Source organism: Photinus pyralis, unplaced genomic scaffold (assembly GCF_008802855.1).
Source record: "Photinus pyralis isolate 1611_PpyrPB1 unplaced genomic scaffold, Ppyr1.3 Ppyr1.4_LG1, whole genome shotgun sequence".
In the NCBI taxonomy this organism is placed as follows: domain Eukaryota; kingdom Metazoa; phylum Arthropoda; class Insecta; order Coleoptera; family Lampyridae; genus Photinus; species Photinus pyralis.
In genome coordinates, this window is record NW_022170249.1 from 5,766,263 (window position 1) to 5,792,312 (window position 26,050).

Below are 26,050 nucleotides of genomic sequence, written 5' to 3' on the forward strand. Positions count from 1 at the left end.
TATTGAATTAATCTATTTATAACTAGCCCAAAGAAGAAGGTATAGAAACAAAATGAAATCAAAACTTAATTCCCGGAATAGTCAATCCAATACTAGTTAGAGACATACCACAGATATATTCTTTACGTATATCTGTGGACATACTAATGATCGCACATGATCATTCTTTGCTTTGGGATTATTATCACAAACTTTTTGTGTTGCTTGTTACTCCTTTACAGCAGCTACTTCCATCACTTTGCTTCCCCAATATAGTAGGTACATTAATTTGTATTGCCCATGTTTCCGCACCCAGCGTACACTTTCTATTTGCCTCTATTAAGTATGCATACAAACGAATAGTTATAAGTTGTATTTATGTTCCTTACAAAATGATAACAAATATATTTGAAAACTACACAACCCCACGTGAACGGAATGTAAAACACATTTACATTTAATTCTACTACACTATGATACAACAAAAATTCAAAGAATAAGTGGAATACATTTAAAGTTTAGGTGCAGCTTTAAGGAGAGGTCCCAATTTTTGAGCAAGCATAATATTTCCGGTCACTTTCAATTTGCCCTTCATAAATGCTTGTTGCGGGTTCAATTTACCAACGGCTAATTCCACGAAATCGTCATCCGATACGACCAGTGTTGTATTCGGTTTCACATCTTTTCCCGCTCCTTCGTATATCGATGCCGATTTTAGATCCATGGCTAAAACGTAATCATTTGTAACGGTGTAGTATTGCAAACAAACTTAAACTTACTCCATTCTTTAACAATTTCTCCATCCTTTGTGATTTTCACTAAGAAAATTCCATTTACGCTCTTTGCTTTATCGGGTTGCACTTTCACTTGGTCATTAATATATTCAAAGACTGCATCGCTCTTCAAAGTACTTGCTGCCAATTTATTTTGCATTATTCCTGTCTTGATAGCCTTTAGGTCAACGTAAGCACCTGGAAATTATGATTACCTTATCAATAAATTTATGGATGACAATAGAGAATTAAAGGGAAAAGTGAGGTTATAAATAACCGGAGTAAAGTTCACAATTAATGAAACGTGAGAGGTAAATTAAACCCACTTGAATTTGTTGATAGGAAATAAAGTATCTTACCTGTAATAGCAGCGGTGCCATTCTCAACAACGATCGTTTCAAAATGAATTCGATTTCCATTTCTCCACATGTCCACGCGCAATGTTTGGCCTGGGATCACCACTTTCGTGAACCGTGCCTAAAAGTGTGACAATAAGGACGTGGAAAAACTAATTTCCCTTCTTACTTTAACCGCCCTAAAGAGCTTCCGGTCGTAAGACGCGAATGCACCCATTACTAACCGAACCGAAATACCCAACGTACACAAACCGTGCAAAATTGGTTTCTCATACCCGGCGATTGCAGAAAAGTTAGGATCGATATGCATTGGATTAATATCGCCTACACATGAGTCAGATTAAAAGTTAACGTCTAGTGCCTTACCGGATAATCTGTAAAGTGCCGCTTGGTCGATTGTTGTCTTGTAGGATAGGGATAGGTCGGGTTTACGGTCTGGTTTCGGTACACAAGGTACGATTTTGTTTCCAGTTCTGGGCCCTCCGAAGTTACCAGCGCCAACAGCAAACGTAACACACTGATTTCGCATAATCAACGCCCCTTGCTCATTGTAACTGTTAACTAAACGTTAAGTTTTAAAACTCAGATTTCAATTGCTGCACTAATCTTACTTTCCGTAACAATTGCGGCACCAGACCCCTTATCCAATGTCTCTACGATTTTGGGATTGCTTAGTAATGTACCGGCCTCGGGAGTGCTATTGTAGATCTCTAGGTATTGTTCACCATGAAGCATATTTTCAAGAGAAATTGATTTTCCGGGTATTGTATTAAGTTGTGACGAAGACATCACCGCTTGCAAACTAGGTAAAATGTAAAAAGACGGAATTGAACCAAAGTTCTCGTGATTTTCGTACAACAACTTTAACTCCTCTGGATTCTGAACGGATGCCCCCACTAATTAACAAAACACATTATCTTTGTCAAGCAATTGAAAGAAGTACCTCCGAGCGCGTACAAAATTAGATCTTTAGAAGAAAACGTAAATATATCGCCTTCTCTGGATGAGGTGGGTGGTTCTTCCCCTTGCCTTAAATGCTCCAGTTTTTCCGCCAAATCTGCAAGAGATGCCGATAGTGAAACTCGGGGAACCGCATTTTTCATGTCTGTAATCTCTGGCCATTTCGCTTCCACATTTTCAATTGTGGCAGGATCGGTGATACGTTGTCGAATAAGGCCACCTTTAGAACGGCATATTTGTGACTTCCCGGCCCATCCGGCGGCCGATTCTATTATTGTACCATTCTCTTGACAACTATCGTGGCACAAATAAGCCTGCAAACATATTACCATAAATAACTATGATATACAAAACCAGTGTGTCAGTCCTTAAAATGTGTACAGCCTTTTTTTTAAATTATTTTAATACTTAATAATAATAATAATATTTTTATTCCATGGACCGTGGTATAGGTATAGGACATGTCAAATACACATAATTACTAACAGACAAATAATATCACAGTTAAGCATGTTCAAGGAACTCTTTGATATTGTAAAAACAGTGATTATTTAAGTATAGAAGTAATCTCTTATTAAAGTTATTTAGTGTATTGCAGCATTTAATTTGTTCGGGTAATTTGTTAAACATTTTTACTCCCAGTACTCCGAAGCTCTGGATAGGACACATAGGAAATTGTAACTGGGAATTAGTTTATAATTTACAGTTGTAACTGGGAATTATGCTAATTTACAGTTGTAACTGGGAATTATGCTAATTTACAGTTGTAACTAGGAATTAGTTTATAATTTACAGTTGTAACTAGGAATTAGTTTATAATTTACAGTTGTAATTGGGAATTACACTAATTTACAGTTGTAACTGGGAATTATGCTAATTTACAGTTGTAACTAGGAATTAGTTTATAATTTACAGTTGTAATTGGGAATTACACTAATTTACAGTTGTAACTGGGAATTAAACTAATTTACCGTTGTAACTGTCAAGGATAATTCCCAGTTACAACTGTAAATTAGTGTAATTCCCAATTACAACTGTAACTTACAAAATAATTTCCTATGTGTCCTATCCAGAGCTTCGTACAGTACAAAGGGTGAGCTTAAGCCAATGTTATATTTGGTGTGCGGAATTCTGTAAAAGTCGTTGTTGCGCAGATTATGATTATGAATGTCTTTGTTTTTATTTAATGTATGTGAGTATCTGAAAATTAGTTTGCATGTTTCTAAAATGTATAAGTTGGTTAAAGATAAAATGTTGAATTGTTTGAATGAATTTTTGGAACATTCGCAATCGTCCTAATAATACGTTTTTGTGCAACAAGAACTTCGTGAGAGTAAGTAGATGTGCCCCACAAACATATCCCGCATCGAAGGATAGTGCTCACCAGAGCACGGTAAATGTTTATTAATTGCGCAAGCCTTATAACATTTTTTAGATTTCTAAACAGATAATTTAAGGAGCTCAGCCTAGCAGCCAGCTTCTCACAGTGCTTTTTCCAATTTATATTGTGGTCAATATGTAGTCCCAAAAATTTGGTTTCGTCTACATGCTGCACCTCTCCACCCTGTATTTTTAAAGTCAATATATTTGTTGGTTTTTGGAAGTTATGAAATCTAACAAAATTAGTCTTCCTTCCATTCAATACCAGAGAATTGTTGCTGAACCAGTTGTGTAGTTTGTCAAGGTTCTCGTTGCATAATTTTTCGAGTTGCGTCTGATTCTTATCTGAAAGCAATAGGGAGGTATCGTCCGCGTATAGGAAGTGGGCTATACCGACACCAAGATGAGGAGAAATGTCGTTGATGTAGAAGAGAAATAATGTGGGACCCGGCACCGAACCCTGGGGAACACCAATGTCTGTTGATTTTTTCTCAGATTGAAATGTTTGTTTATATCCATTTGTGGTATTAGATATCGAGACTATTTCATAGGATTTGGTAATTACTTCTTTGTTTCAAGAGTTCTGAGGGTTCCCAAAATTTTTAATCGTTTCACCTGAACGTTTTACCTAAATCACTTTTTTTCATTTCAAAAACTCAAAATATAACTATCAATAATTTAAAATACAGAATATAATCCTCATTTTAAAATTACAAAATTTAAAAAAAAATTTTTCCATGAGAGGCAATCATTTATTACCCGAATGCCGGATGAGGTTCATTTTTTATATCCAGTTGTTATAGAATGGAATGGGACCTTGTAAATGAAATCAAACCATGAAACAAAAGTATTTGATACATCACAACAATTACAATCAGTGCCACAGCGAGTTCTTTTTGAACCACCTTGCACTCCAAAACATATTCATACCAGAAGTAAAAATAGGTATGTATTTACCAGTTTTTATAAATAAGGTTACATTTTTGATTTTATTTTAGTTACCATAGTCATCGGGTACCCCCAAAAAAACATACACATTAAAAATAATTTAAATTGTTAATTCACTTATACACTGGGTCCAAGATAAGGATGTGTATCATGGAGATCTCAGACACCGTAGAAGATATGACAGTGGTCAAATTAGGGCAAAGGTTTGCAATAAAAGGGTTAGTCACATGCAGTAAGGAAAACCTGAAAATTCCGACTACTTCCCAACATATGCCAGAAAAAACTAAATTTGCCCTGATGTTATTTGAACAGATACAAGACAGCACTGAGAGAGTTTCAATACAAGGTTTCATTTCGGAGAAATCATCAGCTTTATTTTTTGATATGGCTCGCAAAAAAGTACCTACTGTATTGAATAGCATTTTTTATTAAAATACAACGATGTACGGTACAAAAAACAAAAATTGAACACTTTGTTGGTTTCAACAGCATGGTGCGCCAGCGCACAACGCCATAATCGTGAGAATACATATCACACATGTTAAAGTGCCCAAATAATGCTCAAGCCATTTTGTTCTAGCTTCAAAGGAGTTACAGCAAATGGAAAGAACCGGCCATTTATCAGTTTTTCTCTCTAGTTAAAAAAACAAAAGACGGCAGCGTATTTCTGGCATCGGTAATAGAATAAGCATGAAAAAAGAGGTCACTTCGTTTATCTGCGCTAATATAATAAGAAAGTTAACCATTTAATCCCATCGAAATTGGACCACACTGTACATGCCTTGTTATGGCACTGGCTACAACCTAATTTTAACAAGTTAAAAAGTAATCGTAAACGATTTACATAAAGCGCATTTCCACTTGCATTCATTTCCCATTTGTAAGATGCAACTTCTGTTAAAATCGTAAAAATCCGACCACAAATATGAAAGATAGCGTTGCATATGGGCAATCCATTTTTGACGTGCTACTTCAATTTCAGTTTATGAGAAGAATTTCATTTAAATGCTTTTCTAAATAAGAAAATTGCATGCGCAAACCTAAATTTTGAAACTAATGTTAAATTTTCCTTTGTTCCAAGCGCCTAAGTATCAAATTTCACTTAAATGCTTCCATAGATAAAAAAGTTGGCACTGCGCATGCGCAAAATAAAATCTTGAAACTGGCGCTAGATTTTCCTTTATTCCATGTGCCTATGTATCAAATTTCATTTAAATTTTTCCATAAATAAAAAAGTTGGCACTGCGCGTGCGCAAAACCAAATTTTGACATTGGCGTCTGATTTTCCTTTATCCCAAGTGCCTATGTATCAAATTTCGTTTAAATTCTTCCATAAATAAAAAAAGTTGGCACTGCACATGCGCAAAACCAAATTTTGAAATTCGCGTTTGATTTTCTTTCATTCCAAATGCCTATGTATCAAATTTCATTCAAATACCTTTATAAGAAAAAAAGTTTGCAATTCGGTTTATAAATGGTCGAGATGCGAAAAGGGCACTGTGCATTTTGAATCTATTCTAATCAACTTTTGGCATTGCGTATTATATGACTAAAGCTATGCCCATATTGAATTTCATGCAATTCAGTTCATAACTAACGGAGATCTAAAAGCGATCGGACATTTCTAAACAAAATTATCGTTCACATGGACAGATAGATGGACAGACAGACAAAGGAACAGACGGACAGACCAACAGGCGGAGGACAGACAGCAATACAAAATTATAAACGATCTCTAGGATCGTTAATAAACGGCAAAAGTGTAAAATTATGGAACACGTAAAAAACGGTTTTTTGTTTTTTTTACAATAACTTTTTTTGTAAGCGGTACAGAAAAAATTCCTTCCTTGGTACAAGACTCGACACCATAACGAACCAAATAGCGAAAAAAGTAAAACAATCGCTCTTAAGATAAAGAACTAGTAGCGTCGCAAAACGAGCGGACGGACGGACGGACAAAGTGGCCACAATAGCGCATTTTTTGTGGAAATGCGCTAAAAAGGGAAGGGGTTAATACAAGGTGGCTTGGAGACCCCGTAAAACAAAAATTATAAAACAAAAATATTAGATGCGCCACAGAAGTTACAACTCTAGCAATAGATCATGGCCGCTTGAGGTTTTTATTAAAAAATTGTTATTTTAAAACACAGGAGGGGTTCACTGTTATACTACTAAAGGTACCCTCCAGGTAAAGTGCTAAAAACCTGCTGAAACTCAGTTGGGATACTTACTGAATGTCAACTGCACAAAAAGGAATTTAGTTGTTTTTGATATTAAGAAAAAAAACGTGTTCCTAAAATCACTCTTTTGATGTGTTTTTTTGGAAATTTAACAAAAAAGCATCTGGTTCAACATTGGTAACTTCAAAAGGTTAAGCCTGATTCATATCACGGTAAGATCACCGTCCGATGAATTATTTTAGCGGGTATTTCTTATGAACATGTTCTGACCGATAATGTCAATTGGCCTTATAGGAATACAGGCTATAATAATTGACCATACCGTGACGTGACCGATAATGTGAATCAGCCTTTAACAAGGCCTTTAGTCATCAATCATTACCTTGCCCAAAGCACTTTCTGAAAAGATCCTAATAATTTCCCAAAATTTCCAAGGATAATAATAATACTTTTAATTAGTGTAAGACAATTGCACAATAAACCATACTCCCTTGAAGAGACAAATACTTACAACAACAGGTGCAATCAATTCCGGTTTCAATTCCTGGTACAAGTCTTCAGGAAGAAGACCTTGTGTAAGTCTGCTACCGGCAGTGGGAACAATTACATTGCAGTACACATTCTTTGCTGCACCCTCAATTGCGAGTGTATTAGCTAAACCTACTACGCCCATTTTTGCAGCCGAATAATTGGCTTGACCAAAATTGCCATAAAGACCCGAACCCGAAGATGTCATAATAATTCTACCATACCCTTGCTTTTTCATAACCGGAAATGCGGCCTGTGTTGTCTTGAAACTTCCCTTCAAGTGCACACTTTGAATTATATCTAAAAATGTTATAAAACTACATCAGACGATTGTAATAATGAATTGTACTTACCCCAATCATCTTCAGTAAGGTTTGCAAAACTTTTATCTCGTAGAATACCAGCATTATTTACAAGGATATCCACCCGTCCGTAGTTATCAAGGGCAGTTTTAATAATTTTCGACCCCTCGGTTACAGAATCATAGTTGGCAACTGCGGTACCACCTGTAATACCTACGTAATTACTGCAAAAATGACCAACCTTACTAACCTGCTTGTTTAATTTCATTAACAACGACATCCGCCGCTTTCTGTCCACTTCCTCGTCCATGAGGATCGCCACCTAAGTCGTTTACAACAACCTTAGCACCTCTGGATGCGAACAACAAAGCATACGCTCGTCCTAAACCCGCACCAGCACCAGTAATAACCGCAACTTTACCATCGAATCTCAAATTGGACATTTTGTGTTCAAGCGAAACGTAGGTCAGAATTCAACTGTGGATATCAGTTCCGGAATAAAGTTGCCAGTCATACACACATAAAATTTAAAAGTGACCAAAGTTCAGATGTGGCAAGTCACTTATTTATCAAGAGAAAGTTATCAAAAAGTTATGACCTCTATTTGCTTTATTTATCAGTTAAAAAAATGTTATAACCTCACTTTTATATACTGAGTATTTCCAAAACGGATTTAAACTAGTATATTGTCACACCCTGTATAATTAGGTAATCTAAATAGGTATTTGCCCAAAGATTTTGGAACAAATCCTCCTGTACTTATCAAATCAGTATGGTAGAGTACGTAGATTACCCATTATATTATAATGAAAGACATGATCATACCGATTAGTTTTACTATGGGCCTTTACGATCATTCAACTAGGTTTGTAGATTTTCCTATGATTACTTTTGCAAGTTTCTGTAAACCCCCCGTAGACTGTAAACCACCTATAAGCTGATCCTGACCACTATAAATTGGTACAATGTTTTACAGTCTCGGTCCAGTAGTAGTACTTTGAATCATTTGAAGGAATAGGAACTGGGTGAACTAGGTCATACTGAATGGAATGGACCTATAGTTAGAATAGGCCCCTAATGGCTTGGTCAGCAGTAAACCGGTTTAGAATAAAATTTATTCGCAAATACCCATTTTTAGATTTTTAGAAATTCAAATATCTTGGCTAGGTACTCATAATGCAAATGTTAAATACACAATATATTTGTCATAATTATATTATATGCATTATAAATATTTAATATTCAAAATATTAAAGGCCCATAAGTTCAAATTGTATACCAACTTAAAATTCACCAACAAGAAATCCCCAACGTTCGTTTATTTTCGTACGTAACGGTCCTTTAATTGAAAAACAAAACAAATTCATTTCCTAACCTATAAGAACTAAAGCATTCTGTGTCAAAGTCAAAAAGAAATTATTGTGTGATTGCTTATCAGTCGCGTATGTTTAAAGGATATTTACGAAAATGAGCGTCTCTGTAGGCTCCACTGCAACAATCGAAAATGTCGCCGCAGACAGTGAAGAAGTCGGACCTCAACCACTTTCCAAATTAGAAGTAGGTAGTGATGTTTATTCGAAGTGACTCACCCCCATTTTATAGGGAAACGGCATTACCGCCGCCGATATAAAGAAGTTGAAGGAGTCCGGTTATTGCACCGTTGAGTCTGTGGCATACGCACCGAAGAAGTTTTTGTTAACGATTAAAGGTATTTCGGAGGCGAAAGCCGATAAAATACTCGACGAAGCGACGAAACTCGTACCCATGGGATTTTCGACCGCCTCCGATTTTCATGTCAAGCGATCCGAGGTGATATTCGTGACGACCGGTTCTAAGGAGCTCGACCGTCTGCTCGGGGGCGGCATTGAAACGGGGTCGATTACTGAAATTTTTGGGGAGTTTAGAACGGGAAAAACGCAATTATGTCACACTTTGGCTGTAACATGTCAAGTAAGTATTGTGTTGCTGTCGATTGGAAAATAATGTAATTATTGAGTTCGTGTTATATTACAGTTAGGGCTGGATAGCAATGGAGGAGAAGGGAAGTGCTTATACATAGATACTGAAGGCACCTTTAGACCTGAACGAATCCTCTCCATAGCAGACAGATACAAGTTGTCCGGTCAACGCGTTTTAGATAACATCGCCTATGCCCGTGCTTACAACACAGACCATCAAATGAAATTACTAGTGCAAGCATCGGCAATTATGGTCGACTCTAGATACTCATTACTCATAGTAGACAGTGCAACTTCATTATATCGTACAGATTATTCCGGAAGAGGGGAATTATCAGCTCGCCAGATCCATCTTGCCCGTTTTTTGAGGATGTTACTAAGGCTCGCTGATGAGGTGAAGTACAACCGCTAATCTGCTCTCTTACAGTACATTTTGTTTTAGTTTGGAGTTGCAGTGTTGATTACTAATCAAGTTGTCGCGCAAGTAGATGGGGCAGCTATGTTTAATGCGGATCCTAAAAAACCCATTGGCGGAAATATTATTGCTCACGCTTCTACCACTCGGCTATACTTACGTAAAGGGAGAGGGGAAACACGAGTTTGCAAAATTTATGATTCACCTTGTCTTCCTGAGTCTGAAGCTATGTTTGCTATAAATGCCGATGGTATTGGAGATGCCAAGGAATAATTATGTTTTTTCTTATTCATTTCAATTATTTGTGAATTTTAGGTTTTAAGTTGACAGAGATTAAGTATAATTATTCATTATAGATTTTGACTACAATGTTGTAATAATAATTTAGTGTTTGAATTTTGTTAAATAAATGATTAATTTTTCCATTTTTGGAATTAAATGTGACGCCTACCTACAAAACAAGTTACTGATTCAATAATAATATAATAGCTACTGGGCAAGTCTGGGTAAAAATTAATTCACAAGAATCTAATTGTAATTTATATGATCAGTATATCAATTCATGATCATGAAATCTTTATTCTAAAGTTTTTTTTTGGGAAATTGCCCATACAAACAAATTTGTTGATCTTGCCTACTGCAACTTCTATCGCAAATGAGAATTCACCAGAATAAAAAAACAGGGTGCTTCAGACAGAGATTGGGAATCTCCAAGTAGACATCTGGATTTACGTGTATTGTTTTTCCCCTTTCCCACTTCAAAGTAAACTCTGTTCAATGAATGCAGAATAATTTATTTTAATTTATTGTCATTAATAATATTTTGTCTGCGTTTAAATGACAAAATCTTCTGAAGGGCGCCTAACTTTATGCAACCAAAATAATTCTTAAAATACAAAGATCTTGATTTGGCTTCACACTTCTTAAACTGTTACTGGCACTATACCAATTGATAATATCAACTTTTTCTTCAGTTGAATCCATCGAACATAAACGAAAATAAAAATATGGAAGCCACAGCAATAATCAGCCAGATCTTTGTTTCAAGAAGTTATCTTGGTTGCATAAAATAAGGCGCCCGGAAAGAAAAACACAACACTAAATCTCCGTCTACCCATGTTAATGAATTTATAATCCACTTTAATGATGTCGTAAACGAGTGCATTTGTTGTGACAACACACTACCAGTTTTGTATTACTCAAAAATATGCGACAAACATTATTTACAGTGAGCAAAGCTGACAATCACTTGCACGTCACCAAAGACCATTCTAAATTAAAAGAAGTTTAAACGATTAATTTCACAATTTAATAAATAGAAGGTGTAGGTTAAAAATTCAATAAAATAGCCACTATATATTAAATATTATAAATGGTTACAAACAAATCAATCTCACCAATAATTTATAGCAGTCAACCTAAAAAAGTATGCTATTTAAATGAAGCATTGTGGTGGTTTAAAACTATTAAAACACTACAATTCCCCCATTTAAATTTAAAATTTAACAAAACTATAACATTATATATACAATAAATAGTAATTTTAGTGCAACAATTTTAAAATAGCATATTAGGTAAATAGAATTTACATTGTAGATAGAAATAAAAAACCAACATCGACAATTTGAACAATCACAGGGAATGTGAAAACATTAATGCATAAACACAAGGAATTATTGTTGGTCGTTACCTCAGAATTTTCGATTCAGTCTTTTTAGTTTTTTTTAAAAAAATGGAGGACCGCTCGAGAGTAAGTAAATAGTGCATAAAACATCGATACAAAAGTATCCAACACCGAAGTCTGTCATTTTTTTTGCCGAATATGAGTTTAGTAAATAAATAACGGGCTCTATAATCGCATATCTAAAATAATTATTTTTCTCAACTTGACTCAGGCACAAAAATTTCAATGTTTTCTTTCATATTTTGCTTTTGTTGGCGCATGGCTTTTCGCCGTTCTTCTAGTAATTGTTTTCGCTTAGCTTCCCTTTCTTTATTTGCTTCGATATTTGTTTTACTTGTAATACGAACAGCCTTACGCGTTTTATTAGTATTAGTTCCATTAGAGAGACTTTTTGTAGGTGTGGGCTTATCCAACTAAAAAACGGTCTATAACGGAGAGAATTTGGTGAATGTACTTACCTCTTTCCAATTATTTAATCGTATAACATCAATTTCACTAAACAGCTGATCTATTTGTTCGACCTGAAGTAAAACCATATCCCAAAAACCTTGCAGGTCTTCGTTTGTCGTTGGAAACGCCTCACCCGATTTCTAAAATAATGTTATAGATATCGGCCATGTATGATTCGGTGGTAACATACCTGTGTGAGATTATTCGTGCACAACCCCTTGAATTGCTGCATTTTTTGTGATGTTAAAAGACGAGCTTTCCCCGAAGCTGACCGCAACTTTCCCTTAATTTCCTCAGATAAATCTTCCGTTTCTTCCAGCTCCTTTTCGACTTTATCCGCCATTCGAAGAAGGCGAACGGTTTCCGCTTCCAGTATGCGCAAGAAGTAGTGGCCATCTTTGACTGATTTGAAAGAATTAATAAATGCCACAATTAAATGAGGAACGAAAAGGATACATTTTAGAATGAACGATAACAAATTTTGCAATAGCATTGTACACTTATCAATTTGAATGTCACATTTTTAAATCTGTCAAATTTGAAGTTACTCTAATTAAAAAAATTTGCTTATTACCTTACAAGGCTATCATATCATATCATGAAGTTTACTGTTTACTGAGATTTACTTAGGCAAATAATTTACAATGGTAAGATAATTATGAAAGCACGTACTATCTCGGTTCAGAGCAGTCCATGCCAACAGTGACTTCTATTTTACAAATTTCTAAATCGAGAAAACCTCAAAAAGTCCTAAAAAACAAGACACGCGTCAGCAATGTGGATGGTTTCACACAAGCAGCGATTTGGAACTCCATCTATGACATGATCCAACACAGTAAGTTAAAACATACATTGAATGTAGATAGCGTTTATGTCAACTGTGCAAAGACTATTATATATTGTTGCAAGGCTTGTTTCCTTTTGCAACTAAAAATTTGTTATTTCAGAAACAAACCTTCAAAATAGTATGCTGCTGGTGAGATGGCATTAGAAAATGGACATGTGGGACTATGGTTACCTCCCTACTATTGCAGTTTCAATCCCATTGAAGATATATGTGCGCTCGCTAGGCCGTTTTCAGGTAAAATGCCGATTGTAAAAATTCCTAGCTCTATTTATAGAGCAATTTTAACGAATTTTGTATGGTAGGTCCCTCTAATACAAGCGAACAAAATGCATACGCAGAAAATCGGACTGCGCATGCGCAAAACGCAACTTTTTTATTTAGGTACTGAGCAATTTGCCCCAGATTTGATTTATAGGTCCCTCTTATAAAACCAAAGTGCATGCGCAAAAATCAACATTTGAATCCAAATTAACGGTTTTGGCCGTAGGGGCCAAATCTCATTTTTCGAATTTTGTATACCTTTACAAAAAATTAATAATTTCACTAATATTCAAGGTATTGGAACGGTTGGCACAGCGATCGAAAGGGAAAGATGATCGTATGACACTTTCATTGCCTGAAAAAATTCAAAAGAGTGAAAGGGGACGCCAAAGTGAAAATTAAAAAACAAATAAAAATGAGCGCAAAATGGGCACTTGTCGCATATGAAAAATATGAAAAAGGCAAATTTCTTTTTAAAGCAAAATTTATTATTTCTTTTTTTTTGCTAAAATCGACGTTAAACTACAAAAAGTTTGGCGGAGATTTGAGGTCCCTAAGGGATTTTTTTGGGGACTCAAACATCGATATTTGTAAAAAATCGCATACATGAAATGCATGGAACAAAAACGACATTGCACACAGTATCCAAAACCGATTAAGTATGTCTTACACCGAAAAAATGAAACACAAACATAAAAAATACCCAATTTTCGTCGGAATTTGTGTGAAATCAACATACGCTAACGAAGTCTTAAAATGCGAAGCATTTTTACCAACCCCATATGCTGAGTTTTACTAAAAAAAGAGACTATCGATATATTGGTGCTTTTTTGAGCCGAATCAAAATTCTTTTCCTTTGTTTTTCGCATTTTATAAAATTCCAACGTTACTTAAAAACAACCCCAACTACATTCTCACAAAAATTATGAAAAAAACAAGAAATTCTATACGGTAAAACAATATATAACAGCGATTACTAACAAAACAGCGGTAGTTTGTCCCTAAGGGACTTTTTTGGGGACTCAAACATCGATATTTGTAAAAAATCGCATGTATGAAATGCATGGAACAAAAACGAAATTGGACACAGTATCCAAAACCGATTAAGTATGTATTACACCAAAAAAATGAAGCACAAAGACAAAAAATACCCAATTTTCGTCGGAATTTGTGTGAAATCAACATACACTAACGAACTCTTAAAATGCGAGGCATTTTTACCAACCCGTACGCTGAGTTTTACTAAAAAAAGAGACTATCGATACATTGGTGCTTTTTTGAGCCGAATCAAAATTCTTTTCCTTTGTTTTTCGCATTTTATAAAATTCCAACGTTACTTAAAAACAACCTCAACTACATTCTCACAAAAATTATGCAAAAAAAAGAAATTCTATACCGTAAAACAATATATAACGGCGTTTGCTAACAAAACAGCGGTAGTTTATTCATAGATTATAAGGAATTTAGCGTGAACCAATTTTTGAAATACAGATTTAGAGAAAATGTGAAATCAAAGCAAAAATAATTTTCTCTGTTGCCTCCAATTAGAAAAAAAGTAACTGAGCCAGTATACAACTTACTCGTGTCATCTGCACATTCCTCATGAGAGGTTCCATTCTCCTTTGACACATCCGTCTCTTTTCTATGTCCATTCAGTTTGTTTTCTTCGTTCAAAGTCGGCACCGTAATACTTTTATGTAACGGGACGTCATTACACTTTTTAGGACTAATTATAGGTAGTTGCGCCCGGAATTCCGGCCGTAAATGCCTTAATACTGGAAGCGTCGGACTACTCGTACTCTGCTTTATGCTACTTTCACTATGGTCGATTTCGAAAAATTTATCGCTCATCGATTGTGAATGTTTTTCGCTATTGTTTATGTTTGAAATGCTTTTATCGGATTCCGATTCTGAAGATCTACTTTTTTGGCGTTTAGTGATGAAGAAGCCTTGCGCCAGCGCTCCGGGGCCGTATAATCGTTCTACGCGTTGCTGGATGAAGGATTTTTGCTGAATGCCGTTACTCAATTCTTTGTAGGATGATTCGGATACTGTTTTACTAGATCCATTTGTCATGTATGTAGAATTCCTAGTTTCCAAGGACATGTACCTGAAATTGTTGTGATTTGTAAAAAGCAGAGTTTGTATACTTAAAACAAAATGCATTTTATGTTTAATTATGCTTAAAAATAGTTTAAAACCTAAATTTAATGCTTTCATTTTTTGACACCCTAAGTTTAAAGGATGTGAGGATCTTTATATGCCCCGTCCCATCTATGAACGCTTCTTATCAAACAATTTACTAATAAATCTACAATGATAATAGTTTATCATTCAATTTTTCCTAAAATTACAATTTTAATTTTCTGCGAAGAGTGCTTTGGAAAAACAAAACGTTCTTTTGTTGTGAACAAAAGGTTGACTTATTTCAAGTAGTGTAATTTACGTTTGTGCTAGATTTATTGCTAAAATATTATTTCTTCTTAAGTATTTTGTTCTAATTTGAATTATAATTTTCTTGCAAAACGAAGGTTCAATTATATTCAGATGAAAATCTCAACTCAACTAGTTCCCTGCCAACGCTCTAACCAGACAGATGGATCAAACTGTCATACTTTTGTTCACGATAAAAGAACGTTTTGTTTTTCCAAAGCACTCTTCCCGAAAAATTAAAAAGTGTCTGAATAATGTTTTTTTGCGATATTTTCAAAACTACTAAAGATATTTTTAATTTCTTTTCAGATTATTATTCAGCACGAAAATTCGCAACTTTGCCCCCATTTAACCAACTCTCTATCTCTTCAGGTAAGCGAGATCCCCATAGTGGCACTCGAAAAATGGACACCGTGTATACGTGTGTATTGGGAGAGTGTAACTTGATAATAAAAATCACAACTCCTGCCATAACTACTGAAATCCCTGGCACATGTGCTGCTCTAAGGATAGATTAAACAAAAATAAATAAAAAGAAAGCAATGGGAAAGAGTGAAATTTAAATTTTTCTAATGACTCAAAATCAAAATACATATAACGGTTGGCCCTTAAGCATTATGCGAATTTATTCTTTTTCCTAACAAAATTGGCGCATAAAACGATTTGGTCCATTTTGGGTAACGCCCTGATTAATTTTTGATAGTTGCACATAAGCCATAAACTTTCAAATAGCAAAAAGTCGAAGTTGATACGAGGTCTAGGGACTGAGTATAGGGCAGAACGACGGACAGACGGACGGAAAAGTGCTCCACTTTCGTGGACTGTAGAGCTGGCGGTCACAAACATATCCTACGATGTTTTTCGGTAAAAGGGAAATAAGACACATCTCAAATAGATATATTGGTTACATTAGTTTGGATTTAACTCACCAGGCGCTTAAATAAAAAAAGAGCAGACTATTTTAAACAACCATGTAGTGTTTAAATCTGTGCTATAACCGTGAGAAAAATTTACCTTCTTCTTATAAATCAAGTGTTTTGTTTATTTTATACAGGTATAATAAAAAAAAAACCAACAAAGAAGGATGTGATACTCGTACCTTGACTGTGTTTCGCTAGGATGTCCATTTTTGACGCAGCCATCGACAGTATCATTACAGAACATACTGCTGATGAAACTGTTGCTTTCCTGGCTCGTAAAAGTGCTAGAAATTTGTGATGATGTGTACACCTCGCGCCTGGTTTCAATTTGTTCTTCCATGTTTTTAGGCTTTGGTGATGTTAGAGGAGTATATTTATGATGCGGTAAAGGAACAACGTTAGGAGGTGATAGTAAATTATTGCGTATTTGATAAGTGGAGGTGAGTTTGCTTAAACTTGGATCATCGTGGCGTCTGTGAGGGGAAACGTCTCGCGATTTTGATAGACGCTCAGGATCGTAATTTGTGCTCGTGGAGTATCCACTGACGGTGCATGCGAGGCTAAGATATGACGGTAGATAAGGTTGAGGTTCGGGTGTACTGATGGTGAGACTGCGTAACGTGCCCACTGATGATTGTTCGGATCGATCTAGAATATTAAAATAAAATTAATCTAAATAAGTGGAACATATTTTAAGAGGATGTGGGCGAAACCTTGAAATTATAATAATTCAAACCTACTACGCTATCAAGCGAAAAACAATAACCAGTCACAATAGGCTAATTTGGAGCATTATCTGATGTTAATTTACACGCGTTTCATAATGCGCTACAAAATTAATGTATAAGAAGCAGCGAGATACATTAAGCAACTAATTACAGGCAGTTTGGCATTAAATTGATATTTTTTCATACAATTGTCAACCCGTACTTCAGGAAACAAGGCAAGAGAAAAACAACTATTAAGATAAGTAGGTTAAATACACATCTCCTTTTTATATTCCACTTAAAAACCTTTTATTTCTTTTATACTCAAAGATCTATCATTTGTCTCTCTAATTCAAAAGGTTGTGGTGTTCAATTTATCAAATTTGAAAAAAAAGTGGAATGGGGAAACAGTCAATTAATTTCCCTAAAAAGTCTGTCAAAATACTCAAATTTGCAACAAATTATTTTTGTGCTATTTATTGTCAAGGGACACACAAATTTCGTGGTTGACTCTGTATCAAGATTTGCTCTTACCCTGTGGGTGGATGTCACCCCTTGTCTGGGTGAAAAATGTTGTGTGAGAAATTTTTCAATTTAAAAAAAACCACATTTGCAGTCGGTTTTGTTTTATCGAAAAATCCATTCTTGGTAGACATATATAGGGTAGACCATATTGAATACTTTCTTATGGAGCTAGGGGCCTGAAGCTCAATTTTATAAATAGAAAATCACTGGCGCAAACAGAATTGAGCTAATCTCTAATCGGTTGGCCGCTAGGGGGCGTTTTTCAAATTTAGTCAATTTCCTTAATGGCCCGCAACTTAGAAAAGATAATTGATTTTGGCAAGAACTTTCCTTGAGCACTTTTTATGTAGAATCCATCCCGATACAATTTTATACAGGACGTTTGGTTTTTTTTCTATGACCGTAAACTACATTTTTTCATACGGACCAAAAAACAAAGAACGTGAAAACATGTGAATAAAATAAATAATATAATATACAGTGTGTCTCAGATCGCGTGGGATTGCATGGGTAACTTTGTTATTATTAAAGATAGAGCATTGGTTAAATGGGCAATGTTTTGCAGTTTTGGATGCTTATTTAAAATTTTCTTATGGAAATTCAAAATGTCGCATAGGTTCGACGTAAATTCAAAAAAACTAAAATTGGTCATTTCCTTGAATGTCTTATGTCATTGAAAGTATAAGAGATATAAAAAAAAGTTTTATATAGGTAAAAGTGACTGTCTTTAATACGCTTAATTTAGAATTGATGTAAAAAAAAATTCAAGATGGCCACTTTTGAGGAACATTTACCAACTTCCTAAAGTTAAATGGGCGCCATATTGGATTTTTAGATTACTTGATAGATTTTTTAATTCTCTTTTCAACGAGCCATCATAACATAAGATTGAAAATAAGATACCAATTATATTAACGGTTTTTGTATTTTAATCAAGTAGGCTGTGATGAATTAAAAAAAAAACAAAACAAAATCTATTCGAGGCAACAAAACAATGAAAATAATTACACCAGATGTTTAAAATACTGGCCATTATTAGTGAAACACACTTCAAGACAGTTTAGTTTAGGCAACGTGTTGCCATTGATGATTATTATTATTATTGTAGTGGTAGCTACTTCCACTTTACTTTTATTTTTTAATTAAGTACTTACTTTTATAATTTAATGTACTGTACATAATTCGTGAATTGTGACCTGAGCAGCCAGCTTTGTTGGTAGGTAGCATAAACCAACCCTTTCTTCGAAACATACGCTGTCGAGAAAAATCCTTTAAGGAAGGAATTGGAGAATTTGTAAATAATGGTGAGCAGTTACAGATCCAACGAAAATTACCGGTCCAATTACATGACTTCCCATTATGCCATAAAATACATTAATTAAAAAAAATATTACTTGATTTCGGCGTGAAATTCAACGTGTAGGTTTTCCTATGACGAGTATAGTGTTCATTATGTCGATGTTAACACTCCGCAGTTAGAAAAATAAGATTCATCTGTCCATATACTGCGCCCCTGATTTTTTAAACATCTAATGTAATTATTTTCATTGTTTTGTTGGCTCGAATAGGTTTTGCTTTGTTTTTTTTTAATTCATCACAGCCTACTTGATTAAAATATAAAAACCGTAGATATAACTGGTATCTTATTTTCAATCTTACGTATTGATGGCTCGTTGAAAAGAGAATTAAAAAATCTATCAAGTAATCTAAAAATCCGATATAGCGCCTATTTAAGTTTAGGAAGTTGGTAAATGTTCCTCAAAAGTAGCCATCTTGAATTTTTTTTTGACATCAATTCTAAATTAAGCGTATCAAAGACAGCCACTTTTATATAAAACTTTTTTTTATATCTCTTATACTTTCGATGATATAAGACTTTGCTGACTTCACCAGTACCATTCTTGATAATACAGGTCAGGTAGATGTCTTATATACGGACTTTAGTAAGGCTTTTGATACTATCGATCATATAATAATTATTGAAAAGCTTAAAGGTTACGGATTTTCAGAGCTGCTAATTAATCTTTTCTCTTTGTATTTGACAAATCGTAAACAATTGGTAGCGTTTAACGGCTTTAGGTCGTCTACATTTATAGCATCATCAGGGGTTCCTCAAGGATCCAATCTAGGTCCGCTTCTATTCCTTCTATTCATTAATAACATCTCAGATTGTTTTTCCACGAATTATCTTCTTTTTGCGGATGACCTGAAAATATATACACAAATCATGAATATTAATAAATGCGTCGAATTACAGCAGCAGTTAAATAACCTTTCCATTTGGTGCAAACGTAACTTATTGGACCTAAATATCTCCAAATGCAAGATAATGTCATATAGTCGAAAGCGTGATATTATTAACTACCAATATTGTATCGATGGAACTCCTTTATCTCGTGTCACTGTGACAAAAGATTTGGGAGTGACATTTGATTCAAGGTTGTTATTTACGGAACATATCCATTCTATTTGTACTTCAGCTTCAAAAACGCTAGGATTTGTAATAAGGAACTCCAAATCGTTTAGAAACAATCAAGTACTTTTCCGACTATACTACGCCCTAGTAAGGCCCAAACTAGAATACTGCGACCTAGTTTGGTACCCCCATTATAAAAATCAGATCAATTGCATTGAAAAAATACAACGAAGGTTTTTAAAATATATATCTTATAGATTAGATGGGTTTTACCCCCAAAGAGGTTTTCCAACTGCTAGTCTCCTTCAAAGATTTGACATATTGTCACTGAAATGTCGCAGAGAAATAAATAGTATAAAATTTTTGTTTGGCTTAATCCATAATTTAATTGATTGTCCGCACTTATTAACTGGCCTACACTTCACCGTTCCGGTGCGCATTAATAGAAATGCTAGTACATTTACAAACCCCACTCCTAAATCTAATTTGTTGTGCAAAAATCCTTTATTTATAATCTCTTATAATTTTAATTTAATTTCATAAAATTGTGATCTTCATTACAGTTCTTTACCGGAAATGTTACGCTCGGTTATTAACATTAACAGTAATTAATTTTAATAGTTTCATAGAACATTATTTTTCCTATAATCAATTATGATTAATTAAACTTTTAGTATTACCTATTAGTCGCACTTAGTACTTATTCAAGAGGGCCGATAGATAATTTTTTCTTTTTCTCTTTGTTTGTTTGACTGTTTTTTGTTATTGGTTTCGGTAGTTTAAGTACTATTATCAATATTACTAGACATATTTTTTATTTTTGATTTATTTTTAACTCTATTGTACTCTGGCAAGTTGTAAAATGTTGTTTTTGCTCTGAAATTCGAAAGGTTATGTCTTTCTGTTGAGCAAATAAAGGATTATTATTATTATTATTATTATTATTATTAAGACATTTAAGGAAATTACCAATTTTAGTTTTTTTGAATTTACGTCGAACCTATGCGACATTTTGAATTTCCAAAAGGAAATTTTAAATAAGCATCTAAAACTGCAAAACATTGCCCATTTAACCAATTCTCTATCTTTAATAATAACAAAGTTACCCATGCAATCCCACGCGATCTGGGACACACTGTATAAATAAATAATAGACACCCAAGAAATTGTCGTTTTAAATAATCCTACCATCTTTTGTTTGCCATGGAAACCTAGATGTCTGCAATAAAAATATTTTAATGTATAAAACGCACTATTGCAAATAATATTTAATATAAATACTCGTATAAATATAACAAGTGCTACATCAAAATTTGACGCTCTTTTCAAAAACTCCAAAATATATGTCAAAATATATGTATAGGGTTGTCGGTATGAAAAAATGTAGTTTAGGGTCTTATAAAAAAACCAAACACCCTACATAAAAAAGTGTTCTAAGATTTTGCGAAAATCAATTATCTGTAGTAGTCTGATACGCAACCACTGCGCCACCGGCTTCGGTACGTTATGGGGCATATCCTTTGTGTAACACTTTCGATACCTTGTATATTTTCCCCGCTAATTGACCGTTGCCAAACTTATCAGCGACCCTGCATTATTCTTACAAAATGTTGCTGAACTAGGCAAAGCACATGGAATAATCTCATGCAAACATAAATCCAGAAACAAAAAAAATTATATCAACACATTAAGCTACCTGATAAATCGATGGAGACATCAGCATCCAAAGAACATGTGCCGATGGAATCCACTGAACGATCCATCTTAGAATCGGGTACAAATTCGGAAGAATTAGTCAAGGTGTTTGTAGGAGTTATGTCATCGTCACTCGACACGCTACATCTCGCAGTATTCGACTCGGAGTTGGAATATTTTGGAGACTTTGTTATAACGTGCCTGTGCGATTTTACAGTTTCGATTTGAGAAGCTCCCGACGGACTGGTGTGTTTACGTAACGACGCGTTCGGGTTAGATCGTAGGGAGTGCTGTCTGCGCGACTGGCAGTTTTTCCTAGATTTGTGCTGCACGATGGGATTGTTTTGGGAGACGTAATGGGTGGTGGCAAGGGGAAGGGAGCAGGGACGACGCGCCGCCGTTGGAGTCGTCGGTATTCTCGTCACTCCCAATAGTAGCACAGTGGAGCGATCATCTGGAAGGTCACTAGAGCCATCCAACATTAAAACAGAATGTCAAATGGTCGTGTGAAAACAAAAAATCAACACCAAGCATGCCAGAAAAGCAAACAAGCGCGTGCAAAATGTAGCAGAAAACCTCAAACCTTGAGTACGAGCTATACACCCAGAAAAGGACCAACTTATTGGAATAAGTACGTTAAGGTGCTCCGAGATGCTGTGGACGGTGCAAAAAACTGTGTTAAATGTGTGCACTCACAATGCATGCATAGAGGGCTTGTGAAACTAAACGGGCACCTGTTTCACTTGTGAGGGGAAGACGTAAACACTAAGGGCATTTGATGAGTCAACCCAATGGTTTTTCTTGGGACATTTGAGCTCTTTTACATATGGCCATAGACGCAATAATTAGATTTAATTGAATGCATAATTAGGCGCCGTTTAACACTAATACAAAATAAGAGTATTGCAAAAAACATCAAATTTATGCATTGAAACAACAAACAATTTTTTATTAGCTACAAATGTATTAAACACGAATTTTGACGAGCTCGTCCTTGCTCTTCCACTTAACCCATAAAGAATTCACCTCCAATAGAAGAAAATACCTACCATAGGAAGCTATAACGAAAGAAGTATCCTAATTAATAACACGCCAACTAATATTCTTTAAATAAATCATGTCAGTCGCGTGTGGACATATTAATTACGGCATATTATCTCAAATGATAGAACTACGTCGGATATAATCTGTTACCGACGTAATTTGTGTTTAATTTATAAGTTATTTCCGGTATTCTTGCTTAGTGAAGGATGTAATGAAGCTGCACAAAGGTCTAAGAAATCACGTTACAGAAATAATTACGTATCTTCAAAATAGTTTATACACAGATCTCCGACATAAGCAAACTTTAGTTTTGCGACACTAAATAACAATTTTACTTAATTGACCCCAAAATCTATCAATGCGCAAGGAAATAATGAAATGTTTACGCTCCGACGGTATTTAAATTAATTTTTATTAGAGCGTACATTTTTTATTTATTTGTTGATATAGCTGTTAATGTTAAAAGACAGGTTTTAAGTAAGTGTTTCGTTTTGGTACGATGGGTATAGGATTTCAATTGGAGGAGTACCTCAAGGATCCATAATAGGGCTTCTATTTTTTATCCGGTAATAAATTTGTTCTAAAATGTTTTGTTATTCCTCGTGAAATAGTCACACTTGGAAATTTGGCCTTTAAGTATTTAGAACGAATTTGTTGTGTGGCTCCAGCTTAATGTCAAACTACATATTATTAATTTATTGTTGTTATTAGCAACAAATTAGTACATAATTAACACTAATTTTTGGGATAGAGTTAGGATGGTCATTATAGACAGTCTCTGCCCAGACGAAATTCGAATCAAAAAGTGTTTGGAGCGCCAATACCAAAATTTGAAACAGCAAAAACGTTGCAGAAGTTTATGACTGTGGACGTTTCCCGTTCTCCCGATTTGGTATCATGGAAAGTTCTTGTTGATTTTGGGCAACTTTCGTATTCATTTGGTCATATAATAAACACGTGCGTTGCTCTTCAAGACTATTTTATCAAATGGAAGTAGAATTTCCTTTCTCTGTTTTGCGTTTATAATGACAGTATTCCGATATCAAAAATAGTGCTGGAATGAGTTTCATTCCAACACTATTTTTGGTAACTATTTTCCACAACTGACAGATTTTTAAGAACATTTGGTATTCAGTGGTTGGCATGCTCGTCTAAATCATCCAGGCTGATCATATACGCGAATGTTAAATTCAAAGTTCTGCCTGGATGATTTAGACGTTAATACTTATCTCAACGGTTTAGTAAAATGTGGACTAATTTCACTTATTGTTATAACATTATGTTACAGTTATTAACGATACGGGTAATTGAAATTATTAGGTATTGAAAATTCAGTGTAGGTACTTAGAGAAATCCACATTTAATACAAATGAGGTTTTATAACCTAACAAAATTACTGCCTGGTAGCAAATTATGAACAGTCTCTTCTGCTAACTATCGAAGCTCCGGAGGAGTGGAAGGAAGAATTTCTTCGCACATATTCACTTATTGAAAAAACTAAAATATATGCACAAATTCGTATTTGACGCGCTTGTTAAATTGAATTTTTTCAAAATGTAGCGTAGCCAACTTAATTTAATTATTGAAAAATTGTTGGTGTTGCCAACTTAATTTCTTTATTGAAATATTTATTACAGAAAATGTCAGAATTGTTAATTTTTTTAATATAATTAAAATGCTCAACAGAGAAAATAGTATAAAGCATATGTTGCAGAAGGCCTTTCTAGCATATAGCGCCTTCTGCAACTTATGCTTTAATATACTATTTTGATTAAAGTAAACGCATTTATTACCAACATATGATTTGTCAACACGCACTTGATCACCTTTCGCAAGTGGTTAATTATTCATAGGCACTTTCGCAAAAAAGGGAACAGTTGAATTAAAAAAGTTGCCAAACTTCCACCTACTTCAATTCCTTGCGTCTGCATTTAGAGAGCAAGGACCACGTTTTGTTTCCCCACCAAAACTGTTTCGAATTCTTAAGAAGTGTGACCGTAATGGTTAGTAATTGTCGACGAGATTAAAGCTACAAAATTAAATAAACTCAAAACGAAATTGTTTAGTAGAATTAATTAACACAACGACAACGTCAATCTTCTTCAAACAAACCTTTTGATCCATTTTGTTATAAACCGATTAAGTCGCTTCTTTTTGCCCATTTTTTCGCTACAATAAAATTGAAATTAAATTCGGCACACAAAGCAAAATCTTACTCCAGCACATTTCGGGTTAAACTAACCAAATTAGAACATAGCTCAGACTAACTAAAGAAGAAAAGTTCCCCCGGTTATTTATAGACGCCCTAAGGTGATGAGGCAAAAATTTACTACAAGCAATGCAGTTTCTGGCTGCTGTTGCATTACGGCATCATCTGGTAGGTGATTAAGATGCGACTGATTAAAAATAATGGCATTAATAACACTTGAGGGCACGATTTATTGTATCCTTTGCGGTTACGCCACTGACCCGCGAAGATGACTACTTCCATTGAAATTTAATCAATTCACGTAAAAAAATAAAACAATTTTATGGATCATAAATTAAATTTAAACGATGAGATAACCCACAATGAACCGAGTTTTACGGGTGCAAATCAGATTACGGTACCGAGGTTTACAGCTATTTTTTTCCGTAGTTCTTACGAAGGTGGTATACAGGTTTCGCCAGTCCATTTACGATACACACACACAAATTTGGGCAATAAAGCGAGCGATCTACGATTTCCCCTTATCTTCGACATGCAGCAGGTTAAAGGTTAACAAGAAGTGTGACCCAGAGAAAGTTTGGGCAGGATAATAAAAGCAGGCGGTGTCTGTACAAAACAAGTGAAAATCACATTAATTCCGGTATTGATAAAACAAAATTATTACAGCAAAAGGGCACGTAGATTTTTCACTAATGCGCCATTGAAACTTACCAATTTAAAAAGTGTAGAAATGCGCCGAGTAAAAAACAGCACGCACGACAGTAAAATTTATAAAATTAAGAAAGGTGTGACAACACTAAAGGGAATGCTAAATGCTCTTCCCACACGTACAAAACACAGCCATGTTGTACTTGTAATTTAAAAGAATGGAAAGAATTGAATGAAGTGTCATTCGAGAGTCGATAAAGTAGAAAATTACACAATCGTAAGCGTGAATCACTCCATGTACAGGGTGGGCAATTTACCTTGATCTCTTATTTCTGTTATTCGGTTCTATCGTTAAGTATCGTTATCTAAAGTTAACAATTAAGACCCTTTTTTCGAAAAGGCAGCGCAATCGCGCATCCAGCTAATTTCTCA

At 34.8% G+C, this 26,050-nt stretch overlaps 3 protein-coding genes across 4 annotated transcripts; 1 reads left to right on the top strand and 2 right to left on the bottom strand.

The window, feature by feature from the left end:
* Positions 1-336: 336 nt before the first annotated feature.
* LOC116159225 (peroxisomal multifunctional enzyme type 2-like) lies at positions 337-8,022 on the bottom strand. The gene is made up of 10 exons (XM_031472172.1): positions 7,657-8,022; positions 7,458-7,610; positions 7,088-7,404; positions 2,052-2,382; positions 1,720-2,004; positions 1,475-1,669; positions 1,278-1,432; positions 1,112-1,229; positions 759-950; positions 337-705 (listed from the first exon to the last, which is right to left on the bottom strand). The coding sequence occupies exons 1-10, from the start codon at positions 7,847-7,849 to the stop codon at positions 491-493; spliced, it is 2,154 nt and encodes a 717-aa protein (XP_031328032.1). The 5' UTR covers positions 7,850-8,022; the 3' UTR covers positions 337-490.
* Positions 8,023-8,752: 730 nt separating this feature from the next.
* Positions 8,753-10,204, top strand: LOC116159228 (DNA repair protein RAD51 homolog 1). Its single transcript, XM_031472176.1, has 4 exons — positions 8,753-8,963; positions 9,009-9,356; positions 9,420-9,758; positions 9,807-10,204. The coding sequence occupies exons 1-4, from the start codon at positions 8,874-8,876 to the stop codon at positions 10,050-10,052; spliced, it is 1,023 nt and encodes a 340-aa protein (XP_031328036.1). The 5' UTR covers positions 8,753-8,873; the 3' UTR covers positions 10,053-10,204.
* A 916-nt stretch (positions 10,205-11,120) lies between these two features.
* Positions 11,121-25,849, bottom strand: LOC116159226 (disks large-associated protein 4). 2 transcript variants are annotated; one of them, XM_031472174.1, is made up of 8 exons: positions 25,682-25,849; positions 24,874-24,930; positions 21,719-22,182; positions 16,554-17,022; positions 14,602-15,131; positions 12,104-12,315; positions 11,922-12,053; positions 11,121-11,876 (listed from the first exon to the last, which is right to left on the bottom strand). In XM_031472174.1, the coding sequence occupies exons 2-8, from the start codon at positions 24,921-24,923 to the stop codon at positions 11,661-11,663; spliced, it is 2,073 nt and encodes a 690-aa protein (XP_031328034.1). In that variant the 5' UTR covers positions 24,924-24,930; positions 25,682-25,849; the 3' UTR covers positions 11,121-11,660. The 2 variants fall into 2 exon arrangements, with proteins under 2 accessions (XP_031328034.1, XP_031328033.1); XM_031472173.1 differs by lacking the exon at positions 25,682-25,849 and adding an exon at positions 25,372-25,451.
* Positions 25,850-26,050: the final 201 nt, after the last annotated feature.